The sequence below is a fragment of the Colossoma macropomum genome, unplaced genomic scaffold (genome assembly GCF_904425465.1).
Source record: "Colossoma macropomum unplaced genomic scaffold, Colossoma_macropomum, whole genome shotgun sequence".
NCBI classification, from domain to species: Eukaryota; Metazoa; Chordata; class Actinopteri; order Characiformes; family Serrasalmidae; genus Colossoma; species Colossoma macropomum.
Window position 1 is genome coordinate 22,319,233 of NW_023494800.1, and position 26,693 is coordinate 22,345,925.

Below are 26,693 nucleotides of genomic sequence, written 5' to 3' on the forward strand. Positions count from 1 at the left end.
GCTCTACTGTTCTGTTATCTTGCTGTTTACAGGTCCTGTTCTAACTGGCCTGTATCGATGTATTCAGTGTAATAAATCTCATGCCACAGTGCACAAGTTAATATTTTCTGACAGATCACACTGCATGTGCGCGTGCTTAGTGAGTGTGAGTGAGTAAAAGAGAGAGAGAGAATGATAGAGAGACCCCGACAAAGAGGCTGAGTGATAGAGAGAGAGGGATTGTGCGCGCGCACGTGTGTGTGTCTGTGTGTATGTGCGCGTGAGTGACGTTGCTCGCTCGCGCACCTCTTCAGCTGGTGCAGCGCGCGCTCCGCACTGTTTTCTGGCAGAGATACTCCGAACATCACATAATGGTGGTACCTGTGTTTAAGTACATCTGGGGGGCGAAAAATGGACTCATCCTCTTATGCACTCCGTTTCTTCTTCTTCCGCTGCCTCTGGTTATCGGAACGAAGGTATGAAACACTCACTTATACTCAGCTTTTACCTCAGAGTCGTGGAGTTAGAGACGATAGCGGGTCTCTGTAACTGGACTCAGATCTTGTAACGGCACCGCGACAGTTGATCCATAACCTGATAAACGACGACAGAACATTGAACAGACTTTGAGGCGAACAAGGCAGGAAAAAGAACGATAACTGTGGTGAACTTTTACTTTTCTACTCTTTTTGGCTAAATCTGAATCTGTGAAAGCTGAAAGTGTGGTTTAACTCGGAACACGTGGTTGGAGAGAGTTGCTCCGACAATGAGAGCTGAGTGCTGATGCCGGCTTAAAGCAGCGGTTAAAGGGGAAAAGTGTATGGAGCCAGCCCCCCAACAAGGCAGTGTTTGTCTAAGGGGCTTGAGCAGTGACCACCCTCTGTTCCCCGTAGCCCCCCGTGTTGGCTTTACTCTTTGTTGTCCTCATGAAACACTCTTCTCCGGCAGACCGTGGGAACTCCCTAACCAGCCTGTCTTTGCTGGGATTCACTGGTTGAGCCACTCTATTCTGCCTCTGAAAAGTGGGCCTCCATCTCTGGAAACCTATGGAATGTCCAGCTCTGCATTAGGCACCAGGATCAGTTTTGCAAATGAACAACTGCCCAGTTAGTTTCTTTCAGATTTGGCTCTAAGTGACTGAATAACTGGGGGAACTTTGCACTTTCTTGTGCATCAGCTGTTTATGTTAAATTAACTTTTTTACCAGTGAACATAAAAATGATTATTATTTTTTTTTGTTTCAAAGTGAGCAACAGAATTCCAAGCAAAACACTTCACACCAGTTCTGTCTGTTTCTTTATTTATGCACTTGTAAGGTAAATCATTGTTTTACTTTATTGATTCATTATCAGAGGTAAGATATGAGGATGAAGAACCCTTGTTTTGTTATTAACTTAAAGGCCACCCTGACTGACAGGTGACGCTGACAAGACGTGGACTGAGTGGGAAAAAAATTAAATGGGGATTTTGGTCTGAATGTTATGCAAGATTTTAGGGCTTAGTTAAACTACCACGACTGAAATGTGCTTATTGTAGTACCTGTGTTAACAGCATGTTCACTGCTGGACTTTCCTGTCTTGGGAAAGTTCGTGACGTGATGTGTGATTCATAAACTCGACCAGAACATTTATCAAAAATCTGGCCACCGAAGGACTCTAAAATAAATAAATTACGCTCTTAATGTTCAAGGAAAAACCTTCAACTGGGTGTGGGATAGAACCTTTACATATGTGGAGGTTCTTTAAAGTTCAAAAAGGTTTTTTCACACTCATCTACAAAAATGAAACTTTAACAGTCCTTTAAAAGGTTCTTTAGGGCAGTGATTCTCAATCAGGCTGTTCACTTTTTTTTTAATCCCTGGGCCACTATTCCTTGGCCACACCACCACCCCTCCTTTAAGGAAACATTGATTTTAATTAATAATTAATTAATAGTTAATTAATAATTAAGGCTGTTCACTTTTTTGCACTACAATGCAAAACCTAACTGCACATCGTAAAGAAATAATTAAGTTAATACAACATAAAAAGAAATTTGGAGTAACTTAATCTGAAAAATTCAAACTAACTCAGAAATGAATTGTTGAGATAGTGACTCAGTCATTTTAAAATATTTCTTTTTAGCATATTTTAAGTTAGGGCAACTTTATTTAAATGTGTTATAGTCACTATTTTTATTTAAGTTGACAGTACATGCAAATGCAGACAGGCCAATAAGGGGTTGTTTTTAAAGATTGGTGAAAATGTAGTGTGCCTGTGTTGTTTTGCCCCATTTCTACCAACATATGCACATTTATAATGAAGGACTGTTTACTCCATGCATTAGTCCTAGTTTTAACCTATTCAGAATTAGCTATGTTAAAAGTCATGGATGCCAAGCACATGAAATAGTCTTGATGTCTATCAGGAGTAGCTGATTGCCTCAGCACAAGTGCAATATATTCTGAAATTTTGTAGCTAACAAATGTAAAATGTTTACATTTAAATGATTTGGACTTTTCTCATAAATTTATTTGGATGAATTCAGACAATCAAACAGGATCTTTAAGTTGAAACAGCTTATTACAAGGTAGTTTAGACTTTTCAGCTACACTTGATCAATGTTTGGTCAATGCAACCTTCTTGAGTGAAATCCACTTCGTTCCTATTGGCTCTTGGTACCATATATCTGCATATATATTTGTCTTTCCACCTTGTTTACCCTACCTTCCCTTGAGTGTATACTTACTTTCTGAACTTCTTTCTCATCACTGAATTCAAATAAGCATTGAGAAACCTGAGTTACCAAGTTTCCACCTGCTGAGTGTAGTTTTGTGGTAGTGAAATACCACAAAAACTACTTTTGCGCTCTAGGCTAATCTGTCAGTTTTTGGCAAGATGGTCCGAAGTAAAATTAAGTTGGACATTGTTATCAGTGTCTGTTATTATTGCGATTTTGCCGTATAATCTGAACTTGTTACAACGATGGCCTAGTTAAGCCTAGCAGGGAATTAAATTTACAGTTACTTAGTTGCATTGAGTTAGTATAACTACAATACAAATAACTATATAACTATCAATATAACTATACTCCAAAATACTCATTTAAGATCAACAAAATGAATGCAGTTCAGTTTACTCAGTTTACTTAAGTGTATACAACAATAAACACATGTTTTGTTCATACTTAGTTCAGGGAATAATTTTTGGTCAAATGATTTGAGTTATTTAACTTAAACTCTCAATACTTTGAAGGCTTCTGGTGAATGAGAAGAGGTTTTGTGTTCTGTGCCTGTCAGCTCATCCTTGTGATGTTCTGGTTCTTTCTAGGAGGCTAGCTGTGCGTACGTTATTGGGCTGATGGCAGTGTACTGGTGTATGGAGGTGCTGCCGTTGGCCGTCACCGCTCTCTTACCTGTTGTGCTCTTCCCTTTATTTGGTGTCATGGAGTCCAAAGACGTAAGTTCTGGCCCCTTGATACGCACACCAGTGCTTTGCAGTTTATAACTATAATATAAGTGTATAACTATAATAAATGCTATAAAAGCCTTACCAAAACCTTTGATATACACCACAGTAAAGAGTTTATTGTGCCCATCATTAAGGTTATAATGTCAGGTGCTTGTGCATGTAGGTGTGCATGCAGTACCTGCAGGACACGAACATGCTGTTTTTGGGTGGGCTAATGGTGGCCGTGGCTGTAGAGCATTGGAACCTGCACAAACGCATTGCGCTGCGAGTCCTGCTCATCGTTGGAGTGCGGCCTGCTCTGTGAGTGACTGGCACAGTAACCGTTGACACATTCGGCGCTGTTTGTACATCGTTCTGGATAAGAGGGCCTGTTTACTGAATAAATGTAAATATAAATGGGGTGTAAAATGCATTAATGCATAATGAAGGTGGTGATTCTACTGTGTTGATTTTGAAAGGTTAGAACCAACTATAATTGACTATAAGAATATTCAGTGAAGTATAATTAGCATTGTATCGTGACTAGTGTGCCAGCTTGTGGCTAGAGTGTTAGATCGGGACACCGTACAGTACAGCTTAGTTTCAAATATTGTACTTTTGCTCTAATAAACTGTTAATGGAAACACTAACAAGTCACATTTTCAGCCACTGTTTATTTTTGCTGTATCAGAAAATATATCAAATCGAGGCTTCACCACATTGTATTGAATCGAATCCTGAATTCTGTGAATCGTTACACCCCTAGGCTTGAGGTATTGTTTTATTGTCTGTATTCCATGGATATGTAAATTGTTGTGTAATGTCAGTGTTGACAGTGCACAAAATTTTATATCCATTTGAGGTTGGAGATTTACACCCCTTAGTCAATCATATAATATTTTGTGTCTGGGGCTTTGCGGCAGACAAGGGCATGTATATGTGTACGGCTCAAGGCTTAAATATTTATGGCAAATTTGATTGGCAGCATGGTGGTAATTCATCTGAAAGATAACACAGGCTGCGTGGTGATATGCAGCATGTTGAAGCCACACTCAGTTCAGTAGTATTCTTTATATACTGATATCTTTATTGTCACACGTAGGAGTGTAATTATCAGTGTTGTCACTATATACTTTTGCTTATAGATAAGCAAAAAATTCACTGTGAAAGCAAGTTCGGGTGTGTAATGTGTTGTGTAATGCAATTCTGCACAGGCTGATGTTAGGTTTTATGGGTGTGACGGCCTTCCTGTCCATGTGGATCAGTAACACTGCCACCACAGCCATGATGGTGCCCATAGTTCAGGCTGTACTGGTCCAGCTGAACAACACAGCAAGAGAAGAGGAACCTCGGCCTGTTCCCTCTTCAGAGAATGATGAAAAGCAGTCAGAGAAACAGGCTGATGGCCAGGGTGAGTGGAGCAGGCTGACCTGTGCTTTAAAATACATGTAATGCAGTTATAAGCATAGAAGCATCATCTCTTTTATGTGGTTATGCTGTGTTAACTATCCTTGTACTGCCATATAGTACACATTATTTATTTTTCAGCATCAGGAAAAAGCAGAAAACATATTTAACGAACATTACAAAGAAGTCTCAATGTATAAATACAATATCAAATTTTTCAGTATTTAATGTGTCCACCAGTTTCAGCTTTTCAAATAATTATGCAACTTAAAGTTCAATCTTAGAAGTTGGTTGTATTTTCTGCTTCTCATGATCCAAGTAATCCCAACAACAGCAGCTTCTTTGTTTGTTTTGCAAATGTTCTTCTTTTTTGTCTATTTGCTTTTCTCAGTAACATCTTGACAGCAGCACATCATTTTAGACTCATAGCCTTGAGTTGTATTATTTGTGGATTTTTTTCAGATCTAAAGCAAGAGTGGAGCTTAATTTTCTCCTCTCTCTCAAAGAAGAAAGTATTACATACTGTTCATATGATGGTGATAATTTTGGTGGTCAACCAGGTCTTCCACAGTTGTTAGGAGTCCCACTTACTCTGTATCTTTTTTCTTCTGTCTTTATTTTTTGCTTATTTTCCTTTGATTTTCCCCTTTTTTATACAAGTGGGCTATCTTATATCTAATCACCTCATAAATATCTCCTGAAGAATTAATAATTTCGACTAATGGCTGTTTTGACTGCACATTAAGCAACTGCCTACTGATTTTGAAATTGCACTGGACACCTGTTTAACCTCTCAAAATCCCAGGCTTATTACATACTAAGGTTTATTATTCAGTAACTACAGGGACTTCAATGCAAACTGGCTCAGCTATTCTTAGATTATAGAAGTGTGTAGTAAAACTTAAGGGGTTAATCTGTATAGCTGTGACATCCTTGGCAATGAAACTCTTGAGTACTAGAGTGTGCAGTATTGACATAGTTAAGTTCGTTATTAGAAACAATCTGAAAGCCTGTCTTAAGGGTGCAGGTGAACTGTCAGTTTTTTATTTACCAATTTTCAAGTGCACATGACAAAGCAGCTTGAGAACCACTGGACTGGTGCAATGACCATTTACGGTGTTCATTGTATGTGAGCTTTTGGTAACGTGTCACTCTTGTCTTTTGCAGTTGTTCTTAATGGCCTCAGTTTTTCCCTGGATGCTGAAACAGTGGAACAGTGCAGGGAGGCTGAGGAGAGGCTGAGGATGTGTAAGGGCATGACGCTGTGTGTGTGTTACGCTGCCAGCATCGGCGGCACTGCTACTCTCACTGGAACTGGACCCAACCTGGTTCTCACAGGACAGATGAGCCAGTAGGTCCTCTGCCTCTCTCTTTTCCTCTACTATTTGTACTAGGGCTGAATGATTAATGGAAAGTACACATGGACTAAAGTTCTCCGCCACTGTGCTTGAATTCCAGCGTGGAGTTGGGGTCGTATAATACATGCGACTGCGCTGCCTTGAAAAAGCACAGAAATTAATAGGATATTTGTTTTGTTTTCATATCATCATCACAACCTTTTGGACTAATTTGGCAATCATTTGACAAAAGTATGCCGCACACACTGGTTAGAGACCAACACAGGAACGATTGATGACAAGTTTGAATTATAGATGTATTAGATATTCTTTATGGCTTTCAAAGTTGTGCTTGGACTTGTATTCAATTACCAGACTACCTGTTTTTCTGAAATGGGTCACGATATGCTCCACAGCTGTCATCCATCTGGCTTGTAGCCTACAGCTTGCTAGGCTATGTTTTTAACAGGGCATCACCTGGCCTGGTCTTCCGTGACTGTAGATTATGAGTCAGGCCAGAAACATGTTGCACAAAATTAAAAGATTCAATAATATTTAAAAATTCTGAGGTAAATCCATTACTAGCATCATCTTAATGGATGTTAAAATCCCACCCTAATAACTCTTTGTCGAAATCAAGTACAATAGATGACAACAAATATGAAAATTCAGATAAAAAAATACAGTGTGACATAGGAGGACGGTAGACTACAGAACACAGCACCGATCTTTGAACTTTAAAGGCCAGCAGCTCAAAACTTGCAAATGCACCCAGAGACACAGGTAAACAATTAAAGGTGAACAGTTTAAATGTCTATAGTCCAATGGGCGCAATTCAGAGGGTCAACAACTCTCTCCTCTCTTAAGCCGGGTTTCGACTATCAACATAAAATCCAGACCATTTGAGGAAATAAAGTCATTCAGCATAAATGTCTTATTTGAAAGCGATCAAGCATTAATTAGTGCTAGTTTCACAGCTAAGCAATACTCCAGCTTCAACGGAGATACACAGGAGATTTTTCACAAATTATTCTAGTTAATACCTCCGGATCTGAAGAAAGGTTTCACTGGAGAGATGCAGGGAAGTAGATCAGACTGAACGGGATGCAGCCAAACATACCGGGCCTTCAGAGAATGCTGCAGAATCGAGCAGCCGAGCTGCCTGAGCATGCCAGCAGAGAGAGCGAAAAGGCCCGGTTCACAGAATGTCCACGACTGTTAATTAAACAGCTGCTTCAGCCGGATCAAAGAACCTTGTTTTTTCCGACACTGATTTCTCCGTTTAGACTGTCGCCCATAGCAGTGAAGACAACAGATATCTGGGGGGACTGTCAGCTTCAGTAAGGATGGGGAAAAGGCTTTTTGGGATTTAATCCAATGCTTTGAACCAGATAACAACGCAACATGAGCTCTAATATAAAGCAGAGTTTCCCAATCATAAGTAACGGCCGTATACACTTGACACAACAGAGACACAAACAATAAAAACATACACATAACAGGTAGGAGAACACCTGAGATGTCGCTACGCACCGATGCCATCTTGGAGGCAGTGTGCAAAGGACAGAACTCTGATGACTCGGGCTGGAGTTCTGAGTGGCTCCTGCTTGTTGGTAGAAGGCCGGACTGCCCCTTTTGGACAGTGATAGGACTGGCACAGACCTGAGGAACAACAGTGAGAAGATGGGGTGGTGGTTGGGATTGTTAAAAGTTTGCCATAGAAAATGGAAGGTAAAGATAAGGAATTGAACAGAAAGGTGAAATTTGGTCCTCCCCAAATTTCAGTCATTCCAGAACTTCATTTTTGAAATCAAGGGTGTTAATAGGGAGTTTGTCCCCCTTTGCTGTTGTAGCAGTCTCTACTCTTCTGGGCAGACTTAGCACTAGACATTGGAACATTGCTTTGAGGATTTGATTGCATTCAGCCACAAGATCATTATTGAGGTCCAGTACTGATGCTGAATGATCAGATCTGGATCATAGAAGCCGCTCCAACCCACCCCAAAGGAACTGCATGGTGTTCATCACTCCAGAGAACGCAGTGCCACTACTCCACAGCCCTGTGCTTGGGGGCTCATGTAAACCTGCTCTCCTGCACTCCTTCAAGTTCAATATAAAAAAAAGATTAATCGTTCAGCCCTAATTAGTACTAATACTGCAATTATATTACTAAACATTGCATTTGTTATACGCCTTGAAATATATTATAACACAGTGTTGAATCGATAATGTGATTTTTGAAAATGTTTTTAAAATGATCTACTTTCTATAATCTACTAATCTTTTTTCAAATTTCATAAATACCTTGATTCATCAAAAGATCTGCAAAATATTCATCTGGAGCTGTGATTTATTAAGGTGCTAACAGCTCACACCAGAAACAGTGTGAATGGTTAGATGATCTCATTTGCATATTTCAGCCTTTTGCAGTGTTTGTTTTGCAAAAGCCAGTGAAATCTCCCTAATAGAAGTGTATGTCGACACTACTGGTGGCTAGATTTTTGAAGACTAAATATTTATTTGTAACAGGGCTTTATGTGGACATTCTAAATCTTTCTCAGTCTTTATTTGTCTGAAGTCTTGGACTCTGTCCTCAGGCTCTTCCAAGACAACCCAGATGTCATTAACTTTGCCTCCTGGTTTGGCTTTGCCTTCCCGAACATGATCATTATGCTCCTGGCGGCCTGGGTTTGGTTGCAGTTTGTTTTCCTGGGCTTCAAGTAAGTGTTATCAATTGAGTCAAATATCAGTTTATGATGAGGCCTTTAGTTACTCACTGCCATAAAATTTCATTCCAGTTAACTATAAAAATAATCTTAACTCTTTCAGCTGTATTTACTGGTGTGTCTTGACACAGATTGTTGTTTTCTCTTTCTCATTTTCTCTTTCACTCTAGCTTCAGAAAAACATTTGGCTGTGGCACTGTGAAGACAGAGAAAGAGATTGCTGCATATAATGTGATCCGTGAGGAGCATCAGCTACTGGGGCCCATGTCCTTCGGCGAGATAAATGTTTTAGCGCTGTTTATTCTCCTGGTGGTGCTGTGGTTCACACGTGACCCAGGCTTCGTGCATGGTTGGGCAACACATCTCTTTAATGCAGAAAAAGAGTATGAATTTGTTTTTCACAATCCACAAACAACCAAATTCAGCTTTTTTACAAGCCTGGTTCTGCAATATGTTTCTTAATATAAAACAGGAGAAACAAAAATGTCACCAATACCTGGACTAAGAGCTTGTGTGCCAACTGGATGTGTTGACTGAACATAACACAACACATTCTGTTTAATAGCCTTATTATTTGCATAAAGAAATTTGTACCCTAACCTTCTTATCTTATCTGTCACTGAGCGGAATACAAAATAAGCATCATCGTGCGTAGTGTATAGGTAAATGTTTTATAGGATGTTTGCACCGATAGGTTTGAGCCAAGACTGAAACAATGTAAACTGAAATATCAAGTGTCCTCTAAAGCACTAGGTGTCCAGAACATTGTCGTAAATTGAGATCCGAGCAAACACTGAAAAACACCCCAACCTAAGAAACTGTTATCTGAAAACATGGAAAAAACTAAACAAAATAAGAAAAAAGAACAGCATGTCTCTTTCAGGAAAACATGCCTCTGAGTGTGGTGAAGTAAATGACAGGATTCACAAACAGGTTGATCTTTAGCCTGGTGCACCTAATATGTCCCCTCTCGTATCAGATGATGTGGCGTATATCCTCTTATCTGGGTCAAATGTCCGATGGTTTGTGAATGGAGTTTCCAAGAGGAAACTATAAGTAAACAGTGGCTGTGTACATAGCGGTGCAGTTGTCAGTAATTCAGCTCACATGTTCTCACGTGCATTTTTAAAACTCTTCAACTCAGAATATTTTTCTGCATCTGGTTAAAAAGCTTTTCTCAGTATTTCACCAATGTTTTTCCTCAGCATTTGTAAGCATGTACCACTGACATTTGATGAAATAGGGAAATTAGAACACATACTTAATGTAAAATACACCCTAATTACAAGAATGTATACAGCAGTCCATAGCACATTTACTAAATAGTTCTCTTCATTGTGACGTAATTTTCTGGTAGCCTCTAATCAATGACCCTCCTTTGCACAGATACGTGACCGATGCCACTGTGGCAGTGTTTATAGCTGCTCTGCTCTTTGTGCTGCCCTCTAAACCCCCCTGCCTCTGCTCCTGGAGGTCACAGAGCTTTGACACAGGTGAGGTCAAATATCAGCTGTAGGTCTCTGTGGACCCATATAGTTGAAATCCATTGTTTGTGTTAAAGCACTGAGTTCACTTGTGTAAGAGTTTAATGTGCCCTGTGTCAGGTCCCTCAGCGTCCCTCAGACAGTCCATATTTCTATTCTGTTCCAACTTCCAACACGCAGTCACTGGTTTTGTACTGCGCTTAACAACCTGAATCAGGTGGTTTCATAAAACAGAAACACAGATTGGCTGGAAGTAGGGCTGCATGATATATTGTTGTTAATTATTACCACAAAATTGGGCTTCACAATCCTGAAATCAGACAAGTCTACAATATGCAAATGAGCCTCTGACTAATCACTGTTTATTTTATTGTGAACTGTCAGCAATCATGGGTGTTTGGACAAATCAAGGCATTCATGTGATCCAACAAACATAAATTATTTTGGTCAAAAATAATAATGTCACACTGAGGGTTCATTAGTGTGTTTTAAATAAATTGCAAGGCATATCGCAGTGTAGCAGAGTAATTGCATTATGGTATTTTCTTCATATCAGAGAACCCTAACTGGAGGTCCTTGATGACTGGATTGGGAAGCTCTGAGTTATATTATGAGCATTCAGAAAAATAATAGTATGTGTCAATCGTATGGGTTCTGTTTCAGTGCCCCAGTCTGACAGTGAACCCAGATCAGCATTGCTGACCTGGAAGGTGGCCCAGCAGAAGATGCCATGGAGCATTGTGCTGCTGCTTGGAGGAGGCTTTGCTCTGGCTAAGGGCAGTGAGGTAAAATGCCCAAAAGTTTGGAATCACTATTTTCAATAGTATAAACCTATTTTGTTAGTATATAACCTATTTTGTGACAAAGACATGTAAAAATACTTCTAATGTGAAAGTTTTAATAATTTGAATTTAATAAAACAGGAAGCTGTTAAAATGTGTGCCTAGAGCATGAAAAGAGCTGTAGATGATTCTGTAGATTCTGTAGCTGATGATTCATCTGCAGATGATCACTTGGAAAGCTCTATAGCTTTAAGAATGGAGTTATAATAAAATCAACATCCAGATATCCTTGTATGTCAAAGATGATCAAATATTCTATAATTAGATCATTACAGTATATAATTTATCAATTAATAAATTCTTGAATTAACCATCTAAAATTTCCTGTGGTGTCTAATACTAATATACTAATACAACAGACACTGTTCAAGTTATTGTAGAATAAAATAATAATAATAAATATAGAATAACAAAAACTATTAGTATAGCAAGTAAATCCAGATTTTTGAGCAGTATTGTACCTTCTGTTCTCACTTTTCTGCCTTCTCTCCTCACCTAAAGGACTCAGGCTTATCTTCATGGCTTGGAGAGCAGATGTCTCCACTCCAGAGCATTCCTCCATGGGCCATTGCCATTATTGTGTGTCTGATGGTAGCCACTTTCACCGAGTGCACCAGCAACGTGGCTACGGCAACCCTGTTTCTGCCTATACTCGCCTCTATGGTACAGAATCAATTCCTTTCTCTTAAACATACCCGCACTGTATGAGGGGTGGAATGAACAAAAATGATGAAAATTAAATAAAAATAAAAGCATATGTGAAATAAAAATAGTCACAGATGTTTTGATAAAAATCAAAAAGTCATTTTTGGCCTTTTGGAGGATTTATAATTCAACTCACTCAATTTTTGTTACTTTGTTAGTTTTGTTACATGGCTTGTTTATCTTTTAATTTCCTTCCTTTTCACCTTTCACTGTCTTGTGGTATTTGGTCACACAGGTAAAGTAAAATAGCCCTGACAATGTACATTTGTTATGTTTAATTGAGTAAAACACATAAATATGTTTAATGCAAGTCAGTGACTAGATTGAAAAAGTTTTGCTTTCTCTGCTTTGGGAGGGTTATCTGACCTTGTGCAATCAAACTGACCAAAGTTAAATGATAAATGAGGGAATTAACAAAACTTAAACTTTTAAATTATAAATGCTGCATCATTCCAAAAATATATTAAAGTATTGATTATGTTTATAAAATCATTTGACCACCATTTTAGTTTTCAATTTCCTCTTTTTTATTAAAGAATATTTATTTCCACCCTCATACAAAAACCGCCTTGATGATGAATGACGGAAGATGGTTTTTATTAAATCACCATTTTAAGTCAGTAACAGTTGATTTTATCTGATCACATTACAAGTTATAACTCAAAAGGCATTTTCATAGCCCCCATTTTCGTTGTTTCATTTTTGTCAGTTTCACCCCTCATTACACTGAGCTTGGACAACTACAACAATATTTCTGATTTATTTAATTTTAATTAAGCTTTTAAAGACAAACCATACCAAAGAGCACTGTGACATTTGGTAGCTCTGAAATCATTCAAATGTGAAGTTAACCAGTCACTAAATGACATTAATTTATGCTTAGTATTGGTTTATTACATTTATTTGTGACACAGAACACTGCTGTTACTAAATCTAAAATATATAAAATGTGAAATGGTATAAATATCAGGATTTACAGGATTTACCTATTGAGTATCTGTACTCTGTATTGACAGATATTTAAATATCAGTTATCCGTATCAGAAGGGCAAAAGTGATATCAGTGTGTTCCTACTTTTTAAGTTTAAACATTTGTGGCCTCATTCTGTCCAGACTGAAAGAGAATATCAGTTTGTCTCATCAGGTTGAGACACACATTTATGCACACATACTTCACAGAGGGCTTCAGAGCTACACGGTGACTCCAAAAGACCCCACTCACTCCTGCATGCTGTAACACACAGCCTTGTCTCCCTTGGGCCCCCTTCCCCTCCCTTTGCTCACCTTTCACCCTTTTTTGCTGTTGTGAAGCTTCTGGCACAAATCACCATTTCTTAATGAACTGAAGAGAGCCCATGAATAGGGAGATTTGTGCAGGACCTGAGCTGAAGTGACTCAGACGGCAGAGCGTATGAAGATCTTAATATCAGGGAAAGGGAGAAAGAAAGAAGGTTCATTGAGGCTAATGGAGGGTTTAGCCCCAACGCCAGCAGCAGTCTCAAATCTGGCACCAGAGTGTGCGCTGCACTTGTTCCTCCGTCTGCGTAACAAAGGGATACAGGCTACAGAGCAAGCTCTTGTTTTTTTTGTACTCTCATCTTCCCCTTCAGTCCATCTCCATTTCTACCTGAGTGGGTTTATTTCATACTGCCAGCCTGTTTTGGATGTCCACCATGACCCCTAGCTTTACTGGATTTCAGTGACCAGACATTAAGCCAGGAATTCTTGTGCTTGGTACATTTAGATTTGTGAGAACTCTTCACAATTACGGTTATTGGAACCAGACATTCAATGCATTTATTGTCTCTAAAAGCTACCTCACAGGAAGCGTTTATATGATATGGTTTTGAATACCCTGCCTTATGTCTCTGTCAGTGTTTTACGATAGTTTTGAGATCAGATTTTGGCCTAAAATGTATTTTTAAAATACACTCATGGTGGTTAGGTACATGCAGGGTGTTGTGAGGCAAAATAATCCCAACTAAAACATATTTTTTCAGATTTACCACTATTTTATTATTTTATCTTCATCAGTATTACATATGAAAACAAATGTACTTATAGATTAAATATATAAAGACATGTTTTGGTTCACTCAGTAAAACCACCGTGAATTTTGACGATTTAATTATGCAGAATTTTCTAATTTCTCTTTAACCACTTAAACTTTAAGGCCTTGTATGTTCAGTTCCTCACACTCATATTAGACTTACACTCATATTATCATACTACATATCAGTGAGCGAGTAATAATAATAGTTACTGAATAATACAGTTTAAGATTAATAACTGATTTATGAACTTGCCATTTAAGGGGTTGAACTAATGCTGTATAACTAATGCCAATAATCTGTTGAAATAATTTTAAAACAAGTATGATGATTAATTGCTGTTGCAAAAAGCTACCCACTTTCCACTGTTTAATAGTATTGCAAGGTGATTTCCACAAGTAAGATTGATTTGCAACCTTTTATGTAGTCAGTGGCAAAGTACCAGCCAAACTGCGACACTGAAACAGGACTGTTTCCAATAAGATAGTTGTAATAACTATACATTAGATATTTGGTCAGATATTCTGTGAATGAAATAAAATACTTACATTTTGACATTTATTTTCTTTACAACTTCCTAATTCTAACATTTTCAAAGCCAAATTATTTGTTTTAGAAATAGAAGATTGAGCTAACTAATTATCTTTCTTTGTCAGGCCCAGTCCATACATGTGAACCCACTGTACGTCATGATTCCTTGCGCCCTCAGCGCATCTTTTGCCTTCATGCTTCCAGTGGCAACCCCTCCAAATGCTATCGTCTTCTCCTACGGTTATCTGAAAGTGTCTGACATGGTGAGTGCGAGCAAAACATAAAGTGATTGTAAGTAAATACATACCCAAATCTAAAAAAAGTTAGGACTGTAGGAAAAATGTAAATAACAATGATTTGCAAATCGTTTTTGACCTGTATTTAATTGAAAACAGAACAAAAACAAGATGTTTCAACTAGTTAACTTTATTGTTTTTTGTATATACACACTTACTCTAAATTGCTCTGAACTCTGATACTCTTTTAGAGTATCAGAGTTCAGCTCAGCAAAGAAACATACAGACAGTTAATTTTGTTTGGTGTGACTGGATACAATATATAGTGTTAATAGAGTACAAACAGTGACTCTGGAAGGCCTACATATTACAGCGTAACGAAAAAGGGAGAGCCAGTAGGTAATTTTCTAAGAAGATTAGACATAAAATAATTCACTTGTCTAAGAAATGGTAAAATCTTCCAAAACTGCAGTTAAAAAAATATTAAAAGATGTAGAGAAAATGCCCCAGGTTAGAGTGTTGTTTTAGATCTAGAAAAAAAGCCCTAGGTATTTCTGTCCATCCTTCCACTGTGAGAAGACAACTCAACACTATGGGTATGAAAGGATGTGTAGCTGTCAAGAAGCCATTACTGAGGAAAGGAAATCAACAAAAAGGGAGATATTCTGCAAATCTACCAACGAAGTTCGCTTTGCTGGTTTTCTCAGAACAGCTCAGAGGTGTGAGCTGCTTTTCTCAGACCTCATCATCATTGAAAATGTTTGAGATTATTGAATTATAAGAATAAGAATGTGCAACCAACATTTAAGACTAAACTTTGTAATTTTAAACTTTGTAAATTAAAAAATGGATATACTAAGTACTGGAAATGAAGGTGATGTTTGACTTTTGCAAATATACATACATATATATATATATATATATATATATATATATATATAACCATAAACAACAATAAGATGGATTTTCTACTTTTAAATTTTAGAATTTGAAAGATTTTTTTTTCTGTCCTCAGGCCAAAACAGGTATTGTGATGAATATCATTGGTATCCTGTGCATCACGTTGGCGGTAAACAGTTGGGGCAGAGTTTTATTTAGCCTAGACACCTTTCCCAGTTGGGCTAATGCCACAGGGGTATGAGAGAATGGACAACTCATAGTCAACTGATCAGACCACGCACAGCAGCCTCCTCTACAGCGCTTAAAGCTCAGAAGATGAGGGTGCCACCTTCATCACAACACTGCGGGGTTTCACCGGAGAAGCCAGCAAGTCCTCACCTGCACTTATACTCTGTGACAGTGTGCATTACATGCAGTTTATCAGTATCACTGCAATATACAAATCAAAGTGCAGCAGCTACTGTAATGATATGGCAGTGACAGCAATGAAATTACATATCATTTATTACATAAAACTTAAGAAGGATACTCATGGAAGCCTATGAGAGCTGAAATCATGTCTGTATAAGATTTCTATGTGTTTCTATTTATCAGTATACATGTAAAGAATACATATTTTTTTTCTTTAAATACATAATTTTTTTTCTCTACATAATTACAGACTCAGGACAATATAGTGTATAATATAGTGTTGATCATGTAAAATAAAATATAAAATGAAACGTTATTTCCATCGTTGTTTAGACCTATACTACATCAAATGTGATATAATTTTGGACATATTAAAAACTTATATATCATGTCTGTGTGTTCTCTTGTTAACATTGATGCCGGCACTTTTAGTGCTCAAGAAGACCAGCATTGTCACAGACTGTATATTGCAGGGATCCAAACAGATCCCATCGTAATTTTTTAACAGAATGTCTCCACTGAATGTGTATTTCAAATAAAAGATTTTTAAAAGCACTCAAGTTGTGGCTGTAAACGAGTAAATGAGGCCTGTTGTGCAAAAGGATAGCAGAAGTGCTGCCCTCTGCTGGTCAAGATGAGTAAGCCTACAGAATGTTGCGCAAAAGAAAGCTTCGTTGAAGCACAACGATTTTATTTAAGCATACACGAAAGTCTCGGTTAAAGAGATCGAGGGGAGAAAATGTAATTAGCAGCAAAGTAGGTGGTAACATAATATTTACACAGCACAATATTTACCTTATTCCTCTGGTCAGAATGTGCCTATAAATTACTTAATTTGCTTTAAGGAGAAAAATCTGAATGTACCACATTTTCCGCTAATAACAAATGTACACTAAGATTAGCGAAAACATGTTTCACATATGTAATGACTGATACATGACTGTTCCGCTTTTTACCCTATTTCGTCTTGTATGTTTGTTCCCTGTTGTTATAAAATACAACGTAAAGTAAAAAAAAATCGCTGAACTTTCCCTTTACTCTGCAGAACTCCGCCCAAACTGCGCCGTCATCACAGACGTCAGCTTTAGCGACAAATATGGCGCTCGGTTAGACAACAATGAGTGGGTTTCATCTTAAAACGAACAAAATAATGGTTTTACAGTGAAGTCCAGTTACTTTCACTACTGTAGTGCACATCTACACGGTTTTATCGAATAGACGTCCTTGAAACCCAGATGTACGAATGGCTGGCGTCCTGGAAACAGGTCTGTAGTCAGTTAGCAGTGGTGCTAGCTGAGACTGTCGGGAGATTTTAAAGCTCATGCAAACTTCTAGCTGGTAAATATGAACCAAAAACCTTGTCGACAGTCACTAAACTTCTATTATCCACACAGAGGAGCAAGCGAGGAACCGCTTCCAGTCGGAGTTGGAGTTTGTTCAGTGCCTGGCCAACCCGAATTATCTGAACTGTAAGTTGAGCCGGAAACGCTTTTGGTTTCATTAGCTGCGTTTTCTGTTATCAGTGTTAGCTGCAGCGGCTAAACCTCCGTGTGCTCTGTTGATATAGCAGAGCGGCGCTAACAGCTAAACTATGGCTTCAAAACGGCTCTTGACCGAGTGCCGTTAGCGTTGTAACTAGTCTCAGTTATGGGTTTTCCATCCCTTTTTGTGAATTTTGAAGGAAAAAACGACGGAAAAGCCAGAAATTTGATGGAATGCCTCAACGGCGTAAAACCGCTTTTACGTTCGGTTAAATTGGAAAAGTTGGTTTCACGATAAATAAATACAAACAGCGAGCAGCATCGTCTCTGTGGTGAGGCAGGTGACTATTATGTGTATTACCGTAGCCTCCCTGGACTGTGGTGTGGACAGTGAGGAGGAATTATCTATTCCCTATTCATATACTTGACCTACTGTGGATAGGGAATGAAGCCTTGTAGAAACTGCCATAAAACCTATTTTAGATAGATCAGCAGTGGCTCGTTATTTTGGGATGTCCCTTCTTTTTTTTTAATAGAAACCATTTTAACTAGGAGGGTCAAGCTGATAATGGGATTAAATTGCTTTAATGGGACTGAATTGCACTGTTTTAATGTGAAGACAGTGATTTGGAGCAGCAGCATCCGGTAAACTAATGTGCTGAGATAGGAAGCCTGTTTCCTTGACCAACACAAGCATTCTGTGGGTAGAAACAACAAAAGACTGATGGAACAGTCTTAATAACCCCCAGAACTTACAGCCAACCATGACAAGTTGACCTGATCCCTTTTGTAGTGATTAAATATTACTGTCTATCAACTAACTCCACCCCCCCCCCAACCCAAAGCACCATAGATTCAAAGATTTCCTGACCCAACACGCCTGAGTCAGCTCATGAAGGGCTTGATAATCAGTTGATGAGCTGGATTAGGTGTTTTAAGGTGAGGAATAGTTAAATCTGTGTGGAGTTGTAGGTCTCCAGAAGCAGCTGCAAAGCTCGCCTAATTAACTCTTTAGCGAACACGGACAGGAAACACTAGCAGCCGTAATAAGCAAAGTTTACCTATTATACTTATTTTATACAGTGTCTGATTTTACACACGTGACAGGACCGCGGACTTGTGTTACATTAACAAATATAAAACACTGCTCATAAGGTCGGATATGTCAGTGCGATCCTCTCTAGCACTAATATTCTCAGTACAAAGGTTGAGACAGGTCACGGCTCACTGAGGGGAACGTGGCTACGTGTTCAGAAGGCCTGTCACCCCAAATCAGTTGACCAATACAGAGTGCAAGTGAACGCCCTCTTCTAAGACCCACCCCCTGTTAAAAAGTGCCACAAGTCAGAGGCAAAGAACAATTCCAGAAGCAAATAGGTGTCAGCAAAATCTGCAAACAGAAAACAATTAAAGCAAAAGCTGTAATACATTTATGTCAGAATAAGTGAAAAATCTGTAGTAACCCTTTAAAAATTTAAGTTAGATGTAACTCTCGTTATTTGTATTTGCAGCATATTTTGGACATTTTCATACTTAATATTTTGCTTGTGGATTTTATTTTATTTAAAACTTTGGCACAAAATTAACTCCAAACACTTTAAAAAACAAAGAAAAGATGAAATATTTTAATATGTAAAATAGTAAAAACAAGACTGCAATATATATGTAAACCTATGTTAATACAGCTTTATGGCAAAATGGTGATAAATGTGGGTCACATTCGAATTTCTGCTTTTTATTTTTTTTTGGCTAGCTTTTTGTGTGTATTTTCAGTTCCACCTCAAATAGAGCAATAACTACCTTCTGGCACCCATAGTACTTGAATGTAACTGCTGCACCATTTAAGGTGGAACTGGAAATTCGAATAAGATGCCAAGTTTAACATTACCATGTCCACTGCCACAAAATCAAAGTAGACTACTTCAGATGCAGTGGACTAAATAGTGAAAGGTGATCGAAGGAGGAAACGTGACCCTCACTTTCCTTCATTATTACAACTCTACTACCACCTCCCTATTGTTTTTATCCAAATTAGTCTTTCTGCTTTACTCATAGAGATCACTAGTTGAACCATCTCCTTCTCAAGAGTTTCTTTACCTGTCTTGTCACATGATGTGCTGGAACCCAGACAAATTTCACTGTAATCTCAACATAACCATGTGTTCAAATTTCATTAAAGGTATTCTGCCTGCTACAAGATGTTTGTGACTGTATATAGGGCTGTCACGAGCAGGAACATTTAGCTGAAGATTAATTCATTATCTTTTCTTGTTCTTTGCAGCTATTAAAATACAACCAGATTGGCTGTTAGGAACATAATGTTTGGAACAAAGGCATAATTCTTTTTTGTAGTTGCCCCTGTACTCCACAGTTTTATATTTGTACTCATACTCACATGTGGTTAAAGTGCACATTTCTTCCAGCTAAATGTGGACAAAACAGAGGTTTTCATTGTTGCTTCAGAAAAGGTTACCCGCCATGACTAAACAAAGTATTGGGCTTCTCTCTTCTGCCGCCCACACTAGCTTGCGTAGTTTAGGGGTTATTTTTGATCTGTCCTTGTCGTTCGATACCCATGTTAAGCAGCTGGCCAGGTCTTGTTTTTTTGTCCGCTTAAGACATATATCAGTAAACTGAGATGTGTAGTTTCAAATGCAGAGCTACAGGTGCTTGTACATGCCTTATTTCATCTTGCATTGATTACTGTAATGGTCTGATTTCCTCGCTTAGTATGTCATTCCTTAAAAATCATCTACAGGCAATTAGGAATGCTGCCGCAAGACTTTATTTATCGTTTGCTTAGGTTAGTTAAATTTACTGTCTACTTTACTGTTAGTTAAATTTACATTTTTTTGGTGCAACTGGATTAATAGGTAAACTTTGATTTAATCCACATTTTAGCTTAATTCTTGCTAGTGCAAACCACCCATTAATTTTTAAATTAGTCTTTACTTTGCAGAACTGTTGTATAGACCAGTCGAACACTAGAGGCAGTGTGTTGTTGTGAGTCACAGCCGTGATGTTGCTTGTCTAAAATGCTACCTCTCGTGTTCCACTGTTTAATGCGCTGCTGCTGTGGAGAGAGAGAAGCATTGGTCGTAAAGCTTCTCAGACTTATTGTAGTGTATTTTGCTTGAATACGGCATTGGTTACTTATTCTGTTCTGACCGTTACTACAGAAACTAGTTCTGGAAAATAGTGCTAGTTACTTGATGTACATTGGCCGCTGCTAAGTCTAATGTCCTGTTACTATTTCACTGTTACTAAGGCAGTAGACTAACACTGTTAGATACACAATCACTCATGGCATCAGTGTATTCCATCTTTTTTATTTGTAGGAGGAATTTATCAGTGCTTCTTTATAGAAAGATGCACTGGTAAATAAAGAAGCTATCAAGGGTTTTCTCTGTGGATAGACTGAAAGACTGCACTAATAGGTTAGCTGTCGGTTCACTGGATTTTTGCTCGATTGCATTTGCTGGTCCTTGGGTAGTTTTGGATTTTGTTGATTTGTATTTTTCAAAAGTGAATGAGGACTGAAATTAGAAACCTAAATACAGTATTTTGAATATCTGAATATTGAATTATTGAGTCTGAATTTGTGAACACAAACATATTTGAATATAAATACCTGATTTTTGGAAACCTGAATTTTAAGATGCAAATTTCTGAATGCTGAAATAAAACTGCTTCAGATTTCATGGAGCTTAGTTGGAATAAATTAGAACTTTTCAAATCAATGTATTTCGATGATTTCAGTGGTGTTCAGTGCTTAATATTAGGAGTTCAGTACCTTTTAGAATTCAAATTAAAATTAGTCAGTTTTACTTTCATAATTTTCCAACATTTCATTATCCTTTACAATTACATTTTGTTTCTGTGCCTTACAAGCTGTTGTAAATAAACTTAAACTGTCGCTGTAGCACATAAAATCTTTCTAAACCTGACTGAAATACTCTTTATGGCTTCCTTATAGTCTTGCGTGTCTGAAGTTAAAATGCTAAACACTGAATTTCTTTTCAAATGTAAATACAGGGAGATTCACTCAAAAGAGGCCACAAATATTCTGTTGTAGCTCCAATTAGGATGAAGCAATCTGAACCAAAAAAATACACTACATACCTTGACGTATGTGTAATCGATTGCATTACATGCGATGCTGGAAATGATCTCCGTTTTCTGCCAGACACGTTTCGAAGTGGCGCTTCATGTTCCTGAACGTATCAGCAAGCATTAGAGAGGTTAAACATTGCAACGGCTCTCTGGTGCCTACCTCATCGCTCCGACACAGGGGCATCCCGGCTTGTTCGAAGCTCCATATACTGAGGAGCACATTGCTCATTGTTTCGTTCAGATTGCTTCATCCTAGAGAGAGTTATTACAGAATATTTGGGGCCTCTTTCGAGTGAATCTCCCTGTATATGCCTTGAAAAAAGTAAATTAGATGCGTAAATTACAGCTTTACTTTTGTCTTTGCAGTTCTTGCTCAAAGAGGCTACCTGAGAGAAAAACCTTTCGTGAATTACCTGAAGTATTTACTTTACTGGAAAGAACCAGAATATGCTAAATTCCTGAAGTAAGTGTTCTTTTTATAACTGCTTTTTTATGTTAGTGCATGTATACGTGATTCCTTTTTCTTTTATTATTTTTGTTGTGCTCTTTAAAAGTACTTCCTAAAGGTTTGATTTTTGTTTTTTGTTTTTTTGTCTCTGCCTTGTTGGTGTTACAAAAGAGTGTGACTTGTCATTGCTGGCATTATATTATACATGTACAAAATCTAATCCTATTAAATTTAATTTTCTTTTAAATGGTTCATTTTATTTTCAGCATTTATTGAGCTCATGGTGACAGGATATTAAACAGCCAATCCCTTTAATGTATCTGAATCTGATTAGTCATTTGTGAACACCCCCGCCCCCCTTTCTCAGGTATCCTCATTGCCTGCACATGTTGGAGCTGCTGCAGTACGAGCACTTCCGGAAGGAACTGGTGAACGCTCAGTGTGCGAAGTTCATCGACGAGCAGCAGATCCTGCACTGGCAGCACTACTCACGCAAACGCACGCGCCTTCAGCAAGCTCTTGCCGAGCAACAGCAGCAACAACAGCAACAAGCACCTCCTCATGGCAATCCTGCCTCCAAATGAAGCCTGCTAGAGGCGTGAAGGTAGTCTGTGCCCCACGTCTCTTATTCAAGGCATTTGTATAAATAATGTACATATCTAGTGCATTTTTTCTATGTGGTGATGTTGAAAGTAAAAATTTGGATTTCCTGCTGTCAGACTTACATACAGCATGCCCATTAAATCCAGTCCTGAATCCTCACTGAGGAAAAGTGTGCTTAGTGAGGTTGTGAGAGGAAAAATTGAAGAACAGATGGTTTATTGTTTTTTTCAACGGGTGTTAGACCTAAAAGCAGCAGCCAGTCTGGCAAAACTGTGACACTGTAACACCTAAGCTTTTTTAAATATTCACTTTGTCTGCTTAAAAGGCCCATATCCAAATTTGCTTTTCCTTTATTTTTTTCCTTTCGTTCCACTTATGACCTCAGCCAGCCACCTCATTAAGTACATCTATGTTTTAAATATTAGGTTTTTCTATACTGCATTACAGGTTATTAGGTATACATATTTGATACAAGCATGTCAGAGGTGCATCCTGCCTTCCGCCCAATGACAGCTGGGATAGGCTCCAGCACCCCACCGCGACCCAGAAGGATAAGCGGTTTAGATGATGGATGGATGGATGGATGTCAGAGGTGCTGATTGAGAATGTGTGCTTTTTTTCTTCATGTTTAATTGAAAAATGGTGCTCTACACTCTTGATGATGGTTCTTCAAGGGTTCTTGAGTAAAGAAAATGAAAGAACCATGAACACTAAAAGAACCCTTTGCATGATTAAAAGGTTCTTTAACCCTTTTCAAAAAGATTCTACATCGAACCATCTACAACACGTTCTCCATCAATGTGAAAAACCCTCTGACGGTGCAAAGAACCCTTTAATCATGCAAAGTGTTCTTTGAGTGTTCATGGTTCTATATAGAACCATTTTCTGTACTAAAGAACCCTTGAAGAACCGTCATTTTTAAGTGTGTGTAGTGACTGAGTACTAATGTGTTGGTTGGATTGTCAGGTGCCTCTGCTGTTCTTATGTACTATAAAGACTTTTGTAAGAGTTTCTGTCTGTTCTTTTTTTGTGTCACTCAGTTTATCTATAGATAGTATACAGTTACGTCATTAAGAAGACCATGTCACCATGTTGGTAGGCAAGCTGTAATTGTGCTCTGATAAAGCTTGTCTCATCACCATTACTGCAGTTATAACCCTGTAGTTGCATTTAAAAAAAAAAACAAAACAAAACAAGCAAAATAGACCAGAATGACCTCTAAAAAGATTTAAAGACAGGTAGACGCTTTAGATCCAGTCTCCAGGAAGCTAAATTTGTAAATTGAATCCGTATAGCCTGAACATCTCCAGAGTTCAGAACATTGCAGTGCGTGATATTTTATAAAAACTAATAAAAGTGGCTACCAAAGTTCTTAAATAATAAACTAATATACAGGGTGTCCCAAAAAAATTGACATCACTTGAGATGTGAATATCTGAGTAACTACATGTCCTGGGCAAAGGAAATTAAATAGGCTTCATGTTGAACAATACAAGATTAATTTATCAAAATTCGAACAAGAAATTAAAAGGGATGTAGATTTTAGCTTCACAAATGTAATTTAGCATCTCCAATCAGCCTAACTGCATGTTTTTGGACTGTGGGAGGAAACCCACGCAGACACGGGGAGAACAAGCAAACTCCACACAGAAATGACCCTGGTCGGCCGGCCGGGAATCAAACCCAGGCCCTTCTTGCTGTGAGGCAACAGCGCTACCCACTGCGCCACCGTGCCGCCAACCTTCATTCATATCTACTTTATTAATAGAAGGTTCAGTTGACTTGTATGTTCAGTATGTCCTCTTTTGATAAACTGCAATAACACTGTTACACACTGCCCACCATTTGTACTGGGAGACACATCTTGTTTGATGTTTAATAAATTTAGAAATGAACAAACATGAACCACTAAGATTAGAGTGTATGTATATGTATGTGTGTGTGATATACGCCAACCAGCCACTTCATTAAAACCATCTCTTTGTTTCTACGCTCATTGTCCATTTTATCAGCTCCTCTTACCGTATAGGAGCACTGTGTAGTTCTGTTATTACAGATTGTAGTCCATCTGTTTCTCTGCATACTTTGTTAGCCCCCTTTTACCCTCTTCTTCAGAGGTCAGGACCCCCATGGACCCTCACTGAGCAGGTACTATTTGGGTGGTGGATCATTCTCAGCACTGCAGCAATATAGATGTGTGTTAGCGTGTGTTGTGCTGGTACGAGTGGATCAGACACAGCAGTGCAGCTGGAATTTTCAAACACTGCGTACAGGTACAAGAGCTCATCTGTTGTTTCACATTTTGATAGTCGTCATCTAGTCCTTCATTAGTGGTCACTGATCAGTGGAGCTGATGAAATTGGCAATCAGTGTAGAAACAAGGAAGTGTACTCAATGAAGCGTCTGCTCATGTATATCAGTCAACCTTTATTTAAACTCATATATTGAGATTTACAATGTAGATGTGTGTTCTATAAAAACAAAGATGTAAATGTAAATTTATGGTAGTAAAAGTTTAGCGAGGAAAATAAAATAAGACCTAGGACAAATAGGAGACCTAAGACAAAAAGGAAACTCTAAAACAAATAAGATTTACAAATCAAAACAATCAAATGAAACTATTAAGCGATTAGTGATAAAATAAATAAAACAACTGAGTAGGGTAAAAAAACAAAAAAGAAAACAATGCTAAAACAATATTAATGATAAAATGGTAAATTATGAAAAATATATCAAATAAATCACACCAAAAAAATCAACAAAGAAAACAACTTAAATAAACCAAAAAATTTAAAAACCCTATAATTTTTTTTTTTTTCCCAAAGGCAGTTCATAACTGGGCATGTAAACATATGACATAAACATAAATCTACAGACAACAATAGAAACATACATACATACATACATCATCTAAACCGCTTATCCTTCTGGGTCGCAGTGGGGTGCTGGAGCCTATCCCAGCTGTCATTGGGCGGAAGGCAGGATACACCCTGGACAGGTCGCCAGTCCATCGCAGGGCAGACAGACAGACATACATATACAATCACACACACATTCACACCTAGGGGCAATTCAGCATTTCCAATTGGCCTGACTGCATGTCTTTGGACTGTGGGAGGAAACCCACGCAGACACGGGGAGAACATGCAAACTCCACACAGAAATGACCCTGGTCACCCGGCCGGGAATCGAACCCAGGCCCTTCTTGCTGTGAGTGCCACCGTGCCACCCATAACAATAGAAACACATCTTCATAAATAAGAAGTGAATAAATAAATTGGAATAAAATGCAGGGTCAGCACAAGACTTAACATGAGTGGTCACTGATTAACCTGATGGCCTCCTGCACAAATGGCCCTCCGTCAGACAGATCAACAGGGCAGCAATAATGGTAGCCCAGGGGCAAGAACTGAGAAGCATATTGGAGGATATATGAAGGGTCATTAATTAGATAAATTAACTGCTCTGTTGTTCATGTAATAAAGTCAGACAAAGAACACAGAAGACCAATTATTTTGGAGCAAACAGATGTTATACTCTGTTGACAATTCTTATATTTTACTCTTAGGGAGTGACATCAGCAAATGAAGGAGAAAAAAACAACACTCTCAATAAAGGAGCTATTCAAAGTCCACGAAACAGGTGAACTCGTGTTGCTGGTGTCTTTTTCAAAGATTGCATCACTTTTCTCTTCAGATTTTATCGCCTCTTAAAAATGAATATAGCCATTCATTGTGTGTGTTTGTGTGTGTGTGTGTGTGTGTGTGTGTGTGTGTGTTTGTGTGTGTGAGTGTGTCAGTTTTTAAGGGTTGCAACTTCTAAAATCCACAGTCATCTCCTTGGTTGTTGGGATATTCTTATCTAAGCATAATGGATCCCACCACTCTGTAAATTCCTGCAAGATGGGAACATGTTCTCGCTCTGATCCAGAAAGCCAAGACAACAAAACTGTATCATCTGCACATTTATAATATGATGATCTTCACTGGCACTCCCACAGTCATCATATAC

General features: G+C 38.3%; 2 protein-coding genes across 2 annotated transcripts; both read left to right on the forward strand.

The window, feature by feature from the left end:
• The first annotated feature begins 216 nt into the window (after positions 1–216).
• Positions 217–16,426, forward strand: slc13a5a (solute carrier family 13 member 5a). Its single transcript, XM_036587497.1, has 12 exons — positions 217–455; positions 3,288–3,416; positions 3,592–3,728; positions 4,622–4,818; positions 5,982–6,165; positions 8,749–8,871; positions 9,048–9,260; positions 10,264–10,370; positions 11,025–11,146; positions 11,705–11,866; positions 14,616–14,753; positions 15,742–16,426. The coding sequence occupies exons 1-12, from the start codon at positions 351–353 to the stop codon at positions 15,865–15,867; spliced, it is 1,743 nt and encodes a 580-aa protein (XP_036443390.1). The 5' UTR covers positions 217–350; the 3' UTR covers positions 15,868–16,426.
• A 671-nt stretch (positions 16,427–17,097) lies between these two features.
• On the forward strand, positions 17,098–23,693 carry med31 (mediator complex subunit 31). Its single transcript, XM_036588795.1, has 4 exons — positions 17,098–17,302; positions 17,432–17,506; positions 21,998–22,094; positions 22,447–23,693. The coding sequence occupies exons 1-4, from the start codon at positions 17,281–17,283 to the stop codon at positions 22,661–22,663; spliced, it is 411 nt and encodes a 136-aa protein (XP_036444688.1). The 5' UTR covers positions 17,098–17,280; the 3' UTR covers positions 22,664–23,693.
• The last annotated feature ends 3,000 nt before the right edge of the window (positions 23,694–26,693 follow it).